Raw genomic sequence first — 14,505 nt, 5'->3', positions numbered from 1 at the left:
TCAGATCCTTCTAAACCACAGAGAAATCCTTTTAAGTGTGAAAAGATGTGGTTTCAGGATTCAAAATTTTTAGAACTGATTAAGACATGGTGGACTCAAGCGAACTTCGCTGGGTCCAGAATGTTCATTTTCATTTTGAAACTCAAATTGTTGAAAGAAAACATTTTGAGGTGGAACAAAGAGCACTTCAACAAAATTTTTAAAGAAAAGTTGGAAGTTGAAGATAAACTGAAAAACCTGAACTAGGAAATTATAAAATATAGCATGAATTATGAGAAATATACTTTAGAAAAAGAGCTCCTCATGAAACAAGAAGATATTTTATCCAAAGAGGAAACCTTCTGGAGACAAAAATCCAGAGAGAAATGGTTGGAAGAGGGAGATCGAAACACAATTTTTTTTCACAATTCTACTATTCAGAATTGATCTCTACAGAAGATATCTAGTATCTCGACTCCGTAGGGTTTGCATACAAAAAATCCTACAGAAATTGCAGACACGATAGTCTCTCACTTAAAAAATTTACTAAATAATTATGAAGGGTCTAATAGGGAAGCACAGGCCCGAATGCTCAAACTTATTCCAAAATTGGTCATGACAGAAGAAAATAAAAATCTAAATAGACCAATAATATTGGAAGAGGTAAGGACTGTGGTCTTTAATATGAGTCCAAAAAAATCTCCTGGTCCAGATGGGTTTCAAGCTTTCTTTTTTCAAAAATGTTGGGATATACTTGGAGAAGACCTATGGAGAGCAATTGAAGCATCAAGAAATGGTGGATCCTTGCTGGCTGAAATCAATTATTCATTCTTCACACTTATCCCTAAGAAGGAATGTCCGAAAAATCCTGGAGACTTCCGCCCTATAGCTCTGTGCAACACTATTTACAAAATTTTCTCAAAAGTTATAGCCAATAGACTCAAGGCAATTATGCCAAAATTGATTTCTGAGGAACAAACAGGTTTTGTTCCAGGTAGATCCATTTTGGATGGCATACTCATTATTCAGGAAGCTATTCACTCGGCTGCCATAGATAAAGAACCATGTATGTTTATGAAATTAGATATACAAAAGGCTTACGATATGGTTGATTGGCGTTTCCTATGCAAAGTTCTAGAAGCATTTGGCTTTTCACGTCAATGGGTAAATCTAATATTTAAGTTTATCTCAACTTCGAAGATTTCTGTTCTCATAAATGGGACTCTTGAAGGTTTCTTTGAAATCTCCAGGGGTATTAGGCAAGGAGACCCTCTATCTCCCTCTCTCTTCATTCTAATGGCTTAAGCCTTCGGTAGAGCAGTCTCCTATGCTTATCAGGTTTGGAAGATTTCAGGGATTTCTGTTACCAAAAACCTCCCTAACATTACCCATCAACAGTATGCAGATGACACTATTTTACCTGGCAAGAGTTCGATCCAAGAAGCTATGGGTTTTAAAAATATACTTCAAAATTATATGGATGCTTCAGGGCAGAAGGTTAATAAAGATAAATCTGAAATATTCTTTATGAACACCTCTCCAAAAATGGAAAACAAGATATGTGGAATTATGGGATATAGAAAGGGTATGTTCCCTTGTAAGTATTTGGGTATCTCCCTGGAAAAGAACTCGAGACACATCAAAGTTTGGCAGGATACGATTGAAAAGGTGGATAAGCGGATTGGAAGTTGGAAGAATAGATGGCTCTCTAAGGCTGGTAAGATTACTAAGATACGATCTGTCCTCTCAGCCATCTCGATTTTCCCTTTGGCATGTCTTCCTCTCACAAATTGGATGTCCAAGCGATTCGAATCTAAACTTAGGAATTTCCTTTGGAAGGATAAGGAAAATGATAAGAAACTTGCTCTCATTAAATGGGACAATTTATGCAAACCTAAAGAATATGGAGGTTTAGGATTGAGGGAACCACAATGGCAAAATGAGGCTCTGGGAGCCAAACTTGTATGGAGATTATACCAAGAACATGAGCACAAATGGGCTAAAATTTTATATCATAAATATCTGGATCCAACGAAGTCGGAATCACTGTTCAGAATGGGAAATTTGCCGAAAGGGTCGGAATGATGGAATTTCATGGTAAAATGCAGGGGTATTATTAGCAAATACCTAACGTGGGATGTGGTTGCAGGAGATAAAGCCTTGTTCTGGGAAGACTCCTGGGATGGGCTCCCCCCTTTAAACACACCTCCCAATTTAGAAAACCTAATAATATGGCTAAAATCATTGTGGGGTAGTAAGGTCAAAGATTACAAAATTAAAGAGTTGATTGATGGGGAACTTCGATGGAGATGGCGGCCAATAGATGATTTAGATCTTGATTTGGAATCAGTTGTAGCCTTCAAAAAGATCATCTCGAATAGGAAAATAAAACAATCTGAAAGGCCAGATAGTCTTATTTGGGCTGGTTCAAAGGATGGATTATACAGCGTGAAACAAGGTTATCAAGCTATTATTCATTCACAACAATGGAACTCGATGGAGATCCCATTAAAATTGTGTTGGGATACAACTTGTCTTCCTAAGGCTGGTTTCTTTCTATGGCTTGCCCTTCAGAATAGAGCTTTAACAGCAGATAGACTTGCTAGATTTGGTATAAATGGTCCTAATTGGTGTGTCATGTGTAAACAGAACAATGAAGATGCTAATCATCTCTTTCTCAACTGTCCTTTTGCACAAAATTGCTGGGAATGGCTCAAGTCCCGACTAAACTGGGCTACCCCTCTACAAAATTCTCTTAAAGGGCTCCTATGTTCATGGCCCACAAATATGGGACATGGGGTCTATAGAAAATTCTAGAATATTTTCCCATCCATAGTTGTATGGGAAATATGGAAAGAAAGAAACCATCATATTTTTAAAGATCAAGAGCGGAATCTAGGTAGATTTATTCTAAATCTAGAAGCTTCAATAGTAGAAGTAATGAATGCTAATCTGAGGAAGACATCGCATGTGGAAGGATCTTTCTCATATTGGGATGGAATTATGAAGAAATTATGGTCCAACCTTATCAATCCACCACTGGTGTATGCGGCAAGCAATAAAGAGGCAAGGGAAAAATGTAAATGGGTCCCTCCTCCCGCAGGTTGGCACAAATTGAACTTTGATGGGGCAGTGAGAGGGAACCCGAGTATAGCTGGGGTAGGATGTATTTTAAATGATGAGAATGGCAGATGGGTAGCAAAGCTAGCTGCCCCCCTTCCTCCTGTTTCCAATAACGTGGCAGAACTTGAAGCCTTGGAGAAGGGTCTTTAGCTCTATCTTTAATTAAGCCTCCCCAAAATCCACATTGAAGGTGATTCTCAATTCATTTTTAGGGCATATGCACCGAGTTGTGGTGCCAAAAAGGTGACAAGGAATTTTTTTTTCCTATTTTAAAAAGTGCGTACGCGCTATAGGGCATAGGTGCTTTTTAAAAATAAAAAGTATATATGATGGGTTGAAAACCCACATCCCATCATTTTCATCAACATTTTCTTCTACTCCTACAGCGAGCAGTGCGTACGCGAGTTGAAGACTCAACATTTGCACCACCATTTGCCAAAATGCCTCCTTGTCGACGAAATCCATGACCACAAGCGCACCCACGACGATGCCGTAAGTGATATAAACCTAAATTTGCATTGTTTGATATATTTTTTATATTGTTTTGTAAGTTTTTAATATTCTTTTGTAGGGTTTTTACAAATTTCATTTAGATTTGTTTATTTATTTGAATTTCAATTGATTTTTTATCAGGAAATGTTCATAATCAACCAGAAAATCCACAAGAACATCAAAACCCTCAAGAACCCCAAAACCAAAACCCTCCTCAAGAAGAAGAACAAATTCCACAACCCAAACCAATTGCAAGACCTCCACCAGGTACACAAGAAAATATAAGAAATGAAATAGAGAGAGGCAAAACTGAATTAGAAGGAATCATTGCTCAGTTGAAAGAACCCAGACAAACCAATCCAATGAGGGCTCAATTGGCATCATCCCTCGAATCCATTAACACTCAGATAGCCTCAGTTAGTGGTCAGTTAGATATTTGGCGGGCTAAGAGGGATGACAAAAAAGATTTTATGCAAATAAATTGTCATATGAAGATGTTAGAAAAAAGGAAATACCAAAAGGTAGTATATGTGCATTATTTAGAAAACCTGGTGAGCAAAATACTATTAGAGAGGGTACTAAATGATTCTCCATCCATTGGTGCATACATGATGCTATTAGAAATAATTTTTGGGATAGATGGTGGATGTTTTTTGATGCCCCTCCTTGCAACAATCACGGGGTCCCCATGTATTTTTTGAAGAAATTATATTGTGAGTTTGTCCTTGGGGAGATCCCCAATTATTTTGATATGTTAGACTCCCAGGGTAGAGGTGGGGGTCATCATTTGAGAGGCCAGGAGCACGTCGTGACCCTAATGTAGTTAGGGCAGCCGTGGTCCATCCACAGCGCGAGCATGTGATTATTCCTTCAGTTGTGAAGGAACATGTAGAGGCCAACACTCTAGGGACCATTAATGCTTTGACGCAGACCCTCATCCATTCCATGAGCCCATTAGTTGAGGGGGAGCCTTCTATACGTCGTGGTCACATGTGCACTTCATGCGGATCCCTATGCACATTTGGCACTCATGTCGGAGATGGTGCAGATGATGGGCTTGTCACCGATCAGTTCCTGAATGAGACATTTGGCATTGACACACAGGTAAATTACTAATTTGATCACATTTCATATGTATAGTGAATGATTAATTAATTAGGATTTATTGACATTGTTCAAAATTTAGGGTCAAAGTGTTCCTAGGCCTAGCCCATTTTTTGTCCCTTCGACGAGTCCTGAGGTATGTATCAATTTAATCATTTTAATTAATACATATATTTATTACGTAATCATATTAAGGATTGACCAAAAAAAATATGCATGCGCATTAGTTCTCCATAGGACCCTCAACCTTTACCACAGATGCAGAGCAGAGACATCATACGAGCTTCACACAGGTACAGTTGTTTCATGTTAATTTAATTCATTTGATTATATTTATTCCATGTTTCATGTTAGATATAACATGTATTTTATGACATGCAACTCATGATGTCGGACACACCTCATCTGCGACAGTCTGTTGATAGTGGAGTGGCCACAGCTGTGGCTAGCTCACAACCACTGATGGAGGTATGAAAGAATTTTCTTCATTTTAGCTGTTGTTTATAATAGTTAATCTCAAAATTTCTAATGTTATTTATAAGTGATTATATTTATTTAATTGTTGTAGGGTCTTGTCACGCCTGATCGTCCACGAGCATTTGAGGTGGACTTACAGAGTGACTATTTGTTGGCGGTAAGAAAATAATTGATTTTGTGAGTACATATATTTGATTTCAACATATAATAAATATTGATTCATATCTACTTTCTTTGTATCAGTTGGTCCTGGAGAAGAGCCTCAACAAGAGGTCAAGTGAGCGTGTCAGGAGGGCCCTGTCATCTCCATTGTCTCCCTCCACACGACGACAGAGGACGTCGAGAGACTTGTTTCCTTCCCCTCATGGGAAGGAAAAGATGTAGTTGAGATATTTGATACATATATATAGAGACTTGTTTCCTTCCCCATGTATATATATAGGCATTTGAGAGACATATTCGATACACATTTGATGTACATATGACATTCTATATTTGATGTATGACATGTTTGATGTATGAAATTATTGGTTAATATATGATATGTTTGTTCATATATGATATTATTGGTTATCATAGTATATTATGTGTTTGTTAATGTATATGACATTATTGGTTATCATTTTATATTATATGTTTGTTCATGTATGACATTAAATTAGATATGTTTGTGTATGACATTAAATTAGATATGTGCATGTATGAAATTAAATTCAATTGCTAGAGAGTTGCCATTATGTCTACCAACTAGTAGATGTTCTTTTTTGCTTTATTAGTATTTCTCAAAAATTGCAAAGAAGCTGTTTCTGGTGAATAGTTGTAAACAATTGTGATCATCGACTTCATGTACTCATGGCTTTGGCTGTGAACACTTGTAACTTTGGCTATAAGCATCCATGGCTTTGGCTATGTGCACTAGTGGCTTTGGCTGTGAGCATTTATGGCTTTGGTTGTAGGCATAATATAGCCTTGGCTGTAGGTTGTCTTTCTTGCTGCATGTCGAAGTTACCTTCAAGAATATCATTAGTCTAAGATCATTACAATTAAAATACTATGACATAATACCTTGGAAATAATAGTCTTTAACTGATTACTTTATTTGTTAAAACATCATGTAGTATCTACTGTAGTCCTTCTACTCAAATATGTTTTCAAAAATACTTAGTATGGCAAAGAAATGTCTATGGAAAGCCTGTCAAATAGGATATTGAAGAACTAAATGTGGATAGTCATTAGTACCCATCAATAAGAACACATACATCTTTCTCAAGCAAGCCATATGACATTAGCAAGTAATTTATAAATTTCCTTTGCAAATAACTAGAAGATGCTATGAATCTTAATACAGAGTTAATCAAAAACTCATTATTCCATCCAAGAAGCATATATCACCCTAAGCCAATTAACCGATAGGATAAAATTAATTCAATTTCAACAAAATTTTGAGTATAACAAGCATCTTAGGGATTCTTACAAGAATTAACACGATGTTCACAAGAGCATTACAAGTTCTTGTAATGCTATTTCACATATTGTAATCATATTCAGTTTTGAATGGCCATTTGTGTTACAAGCATAAATGTTCTTTAAGGTCTTTTAATTCTAGACATGAATTTTATTATGAAGCTTTTTTATGACAACCCACTCAATGCATATATTGTTGTTCCACATTATGCTAATTTGACTTTCATTGGTTGATTTGGGTCTAGACATGACGTTATTCACTACCTTTTATATATATTATTTTTTTGTAGTGAGGTTCTGGCCTGAATGAATGTATTAATCATCGAAGTTGTGAACCTTGGTCGAGATCCTTACAAATATATTTTCAAATTGGACCTCAAATAGTTTTCTCAGTCACCCCCTGTACACAGATACTGAATTAACACAAGTTTAATTGAGAAGTATTATGTTCCTCAATAGGCTAGATTATTATTGACCGGGAAGGTTTATCTTAGAGCAGTTGGTTTCCTAAATCTTTAGCGCAATGAAAGTCTTATGGAATGTGGAATTAGGTTTTCTAGCTAAGGAACGTTATTTAAAAGGTAGAGGAAACTCAAGACTCACGTATTTCCAATCAATATAAATGTTTAAATTGCTTCTCTAATTTTTTCTATTTATGATCTTCTTAAAACTTAACTTTCTAAATGCATTGATGGGGAAATAAAGATCTTCTAGGAACTAAAGGCTAATCATGTTTAATACTTACAATTCTTTGTTTTTATCTAATAATTTAAAAAATATTGTACAAGTGTTTTCAAAGAGCAACACTTGTCACTAACATCATAAGAAGGAATATCCAAGGAGACTTACCATTGATCCCCCACCACCAAATTCAAGAGAAAACAAAATTCAACTACTAAAGAGATAGTAACAATGATCATCCCTAGTCTCTTCCTTATCACAAAATGATTACCATCAAAATTTTCATTTCCAATTGCGTCATGTGCGTTGAAGCGATAGTAACATTTTCACTCGCTTACCTAATGTCTCCCATTTTTGAAACTCCTAGAGAAGGGCAAGGCCATCTTCTCAGTACTTCAAAATACAACGAGTTCCATTTTTTCACATATTGATAATCGTTGACTTAAAGTATAGTCAAAGTATTGACAACCCATAGATATGCCCCGTCAAAGATTGCAACCCTGTGGCATTTAGTGACCCTTAGGGACATTCTGGTTCAGCATGCCTGAGAACGTTCGAGCACTGAAGGGGATAGGAAGAGGTTGGGGATAGGGTTTACCCGGCCACCTGGAGCTAATGGAGCAGACAGTTTGATCCCACGACGAAAGATGAGAGAGATTTGGCAGTTGACAACTTTGTATTGGCCAACACTACAAGTTTCAGCATCACCCGAGATGGCGTTGTAAAATGAAAATGGAATGTGATCTCCAAAAAGTGAGAGAGGTTATTGTAGGTCTCTGCAACACGGTCCTTTAGGAACTAGAATCACATCCATACCTCGCACGAGCTCCGAGATATGCCCCTTCAAAGATCGCAGCCCTATGGCATTTAGTGACCCTTAGGGACATTCTGGTTCAGCGTGCCTGAGAACGTTCGAGCACTGAAGGGGATAGGAAGAGGTTGGGGATAGGGTTTACTTGGCCACCTGGAGCTAATGGAGGAGACAGTTTGATCCCACGACGAAAGATGAGAGAGATTTGGCAGTTGGCAACTTTGTACTGACCAACACTACAAGTTTCAGCATCACCCGAGATGGCATTGTAGAATGAAAATGAAATGTGATCTCCAAAAAGAGAGAGAGGTTATTTTAGGTCTTTGCAACATGGTCCTGTAGGTATTGGAATCTCATCTATATCTTGCACGAGCTCCGAGATATGCCCCGTCAAAGATTGCAACCTTGTGGCATTTAGTGACCCTTAGGGACATTCGGGTTCGGCGTGCCTGAGAACGTTTGAGCACTGAAGGGGACAGGAAGAGGTTGGGGAGAGGGTTTACCCGACCACCCAGAGCTAATGGAGCAGACAGTTTGATCCCACGACAAAAGATGAGAGAGATTTGGCAGTTGGCAACTTTGTACTGGCCAACACTACAAGTTTCAGCATCACCCGAGATGGCATTGTAGAATAAAAATGGAATGTGATCTCCAAAAAGAAAGAGAGATTATTGTAGGTCTCTGCAACACGGTCCTATAGGAATTGGAATCTCATCCATATCTCGCATGAGCTCCGAGATATGCCCTGTCAAAGATCGCAGCTCTGTGGCATTTAGTGACCCTTAGGGACATTTGGGTTCGGCGTGCCTGAGAACGTTTGAGCATTGAAGGGGACAAGAAGAGGTTGGAGATAGGGTTTACCCGGCCACTCGGAGCTAATGGAGCAGACAGTTTGATCCCACGATGAAAGATGAGAGAGATTTGGTAGTTGGCAACTTTGTACTGGCCAACACTACAAGTTTCAGCATCACCCAAGATGGCATTGTAGAATGAAAACGAAATGTGATCTCCAAAAAGTGAGAGAGGTTATTGTAGGTCTCTGCAACACGGTCTTGTAGGAATTGGAATCTCATCCATATCTCGCACGAGCTCTGAGATATGCCCCATCAAAGATCGCAGCCCTGTGGCATTTAGTGACCCTTAGGGACATTCGGGTTCGATGTGCCTGAGAAAGTTTGAGTACTGAAGGGGACAGGAAGAGGTTGGGGATAGGGTTTACCCGACCACCCGGAGCTAATGGAGCAGACAGTTTGATCCCACGACGAAAGATGAGAGAGATTTGGCAGTTGGCAACTTTGTACTGGCCAACACTACAAGTTTCAGCATCACCCGAGATGGCATTGTAGAATGAAAATAGAATGTGATCTCCAAAAAGTGAGAGAGGTTATTGTAGGTCTCTGCAACACGGTCCTTTAGGAATTGGAATCTCATCCATATCTCACACGAGCTCCAAGATATGCCCCGTCAAAAATTGCAGCCCTGTGGCATTTAGTGACCCTTAGGGACATTCGGTTTCAGCGTGCCTGAGAACATTCGAGCACTGAAGGGGATAGGAAGAGGTTGGGGATAGGGTTTACCCGGCCACTCGAAGCTAATGGAGTAGATAGTTTGATCCCACGACGAAAGATGAGAGAGATTTGGCAGTTGGCAACTTTGTACTGGCCAACACTACAAGTTTCAGCATCACACAAGATGGCATTGTAGAATGAAAATGGAATGTGATCTCCAAAAAGAGAGAGAGGTTATTGTAGGTATCTGCAACATGGTCTTGTAGGAATTGGAATCTCATCCATATCTTGCACGAGCTTCGAGATATGCCCTGTCAAAGATCGCAGCCCTGTGGCATTTAGTAACCCTTAGGGACATTCGGGTTCGGCGTGCCTGAGAACGTTCAAGCATTGAAGGGGACAAGACAAGGTTGGGGATAGGGTTTACCCAGCCACCCGGAGCTAATGGAGCAGACAGTTTGATCCCATGATGAAAGATGAGAGAGATTTGGCAGTTGGCAACTTTGTACTGGCCAACACTACAAGTTTCAGCATCACCTGAGATGGCATTGTAAAATGATAATAGAATGTGATCTCCAAAAAGTGAGAGAGGTTATTGTAGGTCTCTGGAACATGGTCCTATAGGAATTGGAATAGCATCCATACCTTGCACGGGCTCTGAGATATGCCCCGTCAAAGATCGCAGCCCTATGGCATTTAGTGACCCTTGGGGACATTTCGGATTGGCATGCCTGAGAATGTTCGAGCACTAAAGGGGATAGGAAAAGGTTGGGGATAGGGTTTACCCGGCCACACGGAGCTAACAGAGTAGACAGTTCGATCCCACGACGAAAGGTGAGAGAGATTTGGCAGTTGGCAACTTTGTACTGGCCCACACTGCAAGTTTTAGCATCACACGAGATGGCGTTGTAAAAAAAAAATGGTCCGTGATCTCCAAAAAGTGAGATACGTTATTGTAGGTCTCCACAACAAGGTCCTATAGGAACTAGAATCGCATCCATACCTCGCACGAGCTCTGAGATATGCCCCGTCAAAGATCGTAGCCCTATGGCATTTAGTGACCCTTGGGGACATTCTGGATTGGCGTTCCTGAGAACGTTCAAGCACTGAAGGGGATAGGACAAGGTTGGGGATAGGGATTACCCAGCCACACAGAGCTAACAGAGCAAACAGTTCGATCCCACGAGGAAAGGTGAGAGAGATTTGGCAGTTGGCAACTTTGTACTAGCTGACATTGCAAGTTTCAGCATCACCCGAGATGGCGTCGTAAAATGAAAACGGAGTGTGATCTCCAAAAAGTGAGAAAGGTTATTGTAGGTCTCCAAAAAGAGTGTTTAAAAATGCAAAAATAGTAGGGGGTCCTTTGTATGGTTTGGGAGTTTGACCGTTAAAACTAGAAATTGTCCTAGTAGTAAGTGCTAGTAACAGTTTTGAAATTTGATTGTTGAGTGTTGAGAAACCTCAAGTTTGGGATTTTTCTTGTTGGTTTGAGTCTATAATAACCATTTCCATCTAAAAAGTCGAGTGTTGAAACCATTTAAGAAGTATTTGCATAGTTTTCCCTAAAATTTGAGTGCATAAAAAGGGGTATGTGATTGCTCCCATGGTGGATTTAGTGTTTTCTCCAAACAAGAGTTGCATTTTATGTTTGAAGTCATCTAATATAACCAAAGTGAAGGTTTTTGAACCATTTTGGGGTTCTAGAGACGTTGCAAAGTAAGAGTTCTAGAAAGCCCTAGGGTAAAGGGGCTAGAAAGGAGGGTTTTGTAAAAACCATTGTAAAGTTGATCGTGAGACCAAAAAAATAGAAGAATCATTGCATTTGAGTCATGTCTTAAGACTTTTTTGGGTCATGGGAGTTCCAAAAGTCAAGGGATTATGAGTTGCTTTGTAAATGGCCTCAAACTAGGCCTAGTTGGCAGACTGAAATAGCCAGTTTTGAGTGATATTTTACAAAACAAGTGTAGTTGGTTTTGGAGTATATTTTAGAGTGAGGAAAAGGGTATTTTAATCACCCAATAGTTTAGGAATTTCTGTGGAAAATTTTGGAGAAAACAACAAATTAGTGACTGGCAAGGGCTAGTTGGAACAAGCCTAGAAGAGGCAAAATTGAGAAAGTGTAAGAGATGAGTTGCTGAGAGTGTGCAAGGAGTTGGAACATGTTAGATGAGATGTTTTGAGATGATCCAAGGTATTGAGGCCATGATATGATGCCAAGGACGAGTTTTGGTACTTGCATAGGGTGTTCCAACCAAGCTACAAATGCATAAGATAGGACCTTGTAAGGTACTTGCAAATTATGGTTCTAATGCCGACAAAATAGAACTCCCACCAAACTTGGAAATTTACCTTATCTTTAATGTCAAGGACTAAGTTCAATATAAAGGGCCTACATTCATAGAAGGACAAACAAAATCAAAGGTTGAAGAAGTCACTATCCCATTATAATCTCAGCCAAAAGTTGAAAAGGTTATGGATTCAAGAATCAAGAAGAAGACTTTTCATGGCACCTGTATGGAGCATCTTATCAAATGGAAGGATCAACCAGAATCTAAAGTAACATGGATAGATGAGAGTGATTTTGGAAAGAAAGGTATTCCTACGAAATTCCTTTAGATTTATCCACCATGAGTTCTTTGTCACATGGGGAGAATGGTGCAAGAGCACCTAGTGAGTTTGAAAATTTTGGCCTAATTGGGGCTCTAGACCTAGTAGGTCAAGTAAGAAAGAAAAGGACATCTATGATTTGGGTTGGTGAGTGGAGTCTTGTGGTGATTAGGAGAGTTTAGAAATATCAAGTTGAGGACCATATAATAACCCTAGATATTGCATTGGGGTTTGTGCCCAATTTTTCCTAGTAGAGAGAAAATGCCTTCATTTGAATATTGGGGTGATTGAAGTTGACATAGTCAATTGGTGTGCATAGATCCTAGGGAAGGGGATAGTTGGGAGATATCCTCTTGGGAATAGGTTCAAGAAGAAACCCTATAGGATCAGAAGAAGTCATTGGTTAGTTTGGGCATAGTGGCCTAAACTAGCAGGGTGGGTCTCCTTACATTACTGTTGGTTAGAGAATTCCAATTTTTATTTGTTCAAGGCTAAGATACATATAAAAAACTACATTTTCAATTATAATCTCAAGGCATGCATGGCAGTCCAAGTACATGGATGGATGATGAAATAATTATTCTTGAATTGGCTAGACCACTTTGTAAGAACAATTCCATGTGGGGTGTTTCTCTCAAAAAGGTGTCTTCTAGTATTTGATGATCATGGAATCCATATGACATGGAAAATAATTGATAAAGCAAAGAAGTTGGGCATAGATTGTGTGTCACTTGTAGCGTATACCATCTATAGGTGTCAATCATTGGATGTTAGTTTTTTCTCACCATTAAAATCTTACTTAAAACATATTTGGAATGTGTGGTTGGCTAGGAACCCTCAAATCAATATTGGTCGTGAGGAGTTAGGAATGTTATCCAGCAAAGCCTCCAATTTGGCACTTACACCCGATAATACAATGAGTGGTTTCCATAGGATAGGGATATGGTCTTTGAATAGGGAGGTTTTAGTGAATGATATAGGCCCAAGAAAGTTCTTCATTGTTGATGAGGATGGAAAATAGGGATCTAAACCACAACCCACAAGTAGTGGATCAGAAGAAACAACTACTGTAGATGATGCAAATATTGATGAGTTGTAAAGCGAGGGGGAGGAAATCACTATTGAATCCTTCCTAAAAATCAATGGCTTATTAGATGAACCAATTAACACTTTGTTGAGGAGCTATGGACAAAATATGAAGGGACTAGTTACAATTGCACCTAAAAATACCCAACCAAAAAACCTGAACCAGCTAGTGGACTATTATAGGAGATAAAACCTTGAGCATACAACAAACATTGATATTAGATTAAGCTTGCTAATGCAAGATTCACAACCAGATTGGTTGTAGCAGGTTGTCACAAACCTTGGGTAACCAAATACTTGTGGGAATGAAAATGTTTCCCTTTTAATTCCATCCCCACCACATGTTGACCCCAAGGACGTCATCTAATGCTTTGCATGATGAAATAAATAGTTAAATTTTTTTTGATACCCAGGCCCAAAATGACTATGATGGAGATGTTGATTTTATACGTTACATGCCACTAAACAGAAAACAACATAGTGGTTTACCCAGTAGATTCCTATAGCTACCAAAGAAAAGGATACAAAATTCTAAGGAACAAGAGAGACTAAGAAGTTATTTGAGGCTAATGCACTTTACATGAAGGAAATATTCTGATATACCTCTTCTCCCATAGCATAAATCACATTCTAATATGTTCAATGCTCTAATCCCTAGATTAGGAAATATTCTTACTTAATAAGTGTAACCCCAAGCATTGTCACCATAGTTGGCAACAAATGGTGAGAGTCCCAATCAACTAGTGAAAAAAATGACTAAGTTGATGGAGCTGAATCCTACATTACACACATCTCCTAGTAGTGGACAGGAGGATGTTGGGATTGGGAGCATAACACCTATTCCCTTTCCCAGTTTTATGGACAATTGATGGGAACTCAAGTAGATGGGAGAAATTCCAATTTTTTTGAAGCGATAAAGTTTTGTGATGTATTTAGAATATCTAAGATAGACTTATTTTTAATGTGAACTAAACCATTCTTACATTACTATTTAAATGTATTTGTATTTTTATAATAGTTTGATTGTTGGTCATGGTGTACTACTAGCATACCTAAAATTTAAATTAATTTTTTTGGTAAATTAAGTCGAGAGATATCTAATTTAAAATTTGTAAAGTTTAGAAATATAAATAGTTCATCATAGAGATATTATAGAATTAATTTATTTTAAAT

At 38.5% G+C, this 14,505-nt stretch overlaps 1 protein-coding gene across 1 annotated transcript; it reads left to right on the top strand.

The window, feature by feature from the left end:
* Nucleotides 1-2,073: 2,073 nt before the first annotated feature.
* LOC149576102 (uncharacterized) lies at nt 2,074-2,796 on the top strand. The gene has a single exon (XM_089793852.1). The coding sequence runs from the start codon at nt 2,074-2,076 to the stop codon at nt 2,794-2,796; it is 723 nt and encodes a 240-aa protein (XP_089649978.1).
* Nucleotides 2,797-14,505: the final 11,709 nt, after the last annotated feature.

The sequence above is a fragment of the Cupressus sempervirens genome, chromosome 1, assembly GCF_028749045.1.
Source record: "Cupressus sempervirens isolate cs-2001-9-10 chromosome 1, ASM2874904v1, whole genome shotgun sequence".
Lineage (NCBI taxonomy): Eukaryota > Viridiplantae > Streptophyta > Pinopsida > Cupressales > Cupressaceae > Cupressus > Cupressus sempervirens.
The sequence above is the reverse complement of the archived record's forward strand: the minus strand, read 5'-3'. Positions and strand labels throughout refer to the sequence as shown.

Excerpts from the sequence above, each read along its gene's own strand:
- LOC149576102 (XM_089793852.1), top strand. The coding sequence starts at position 2,074 with ATGGTAAAATGCAGGGGTATTATTAGCAAATACCTAACGTGGGATGTG.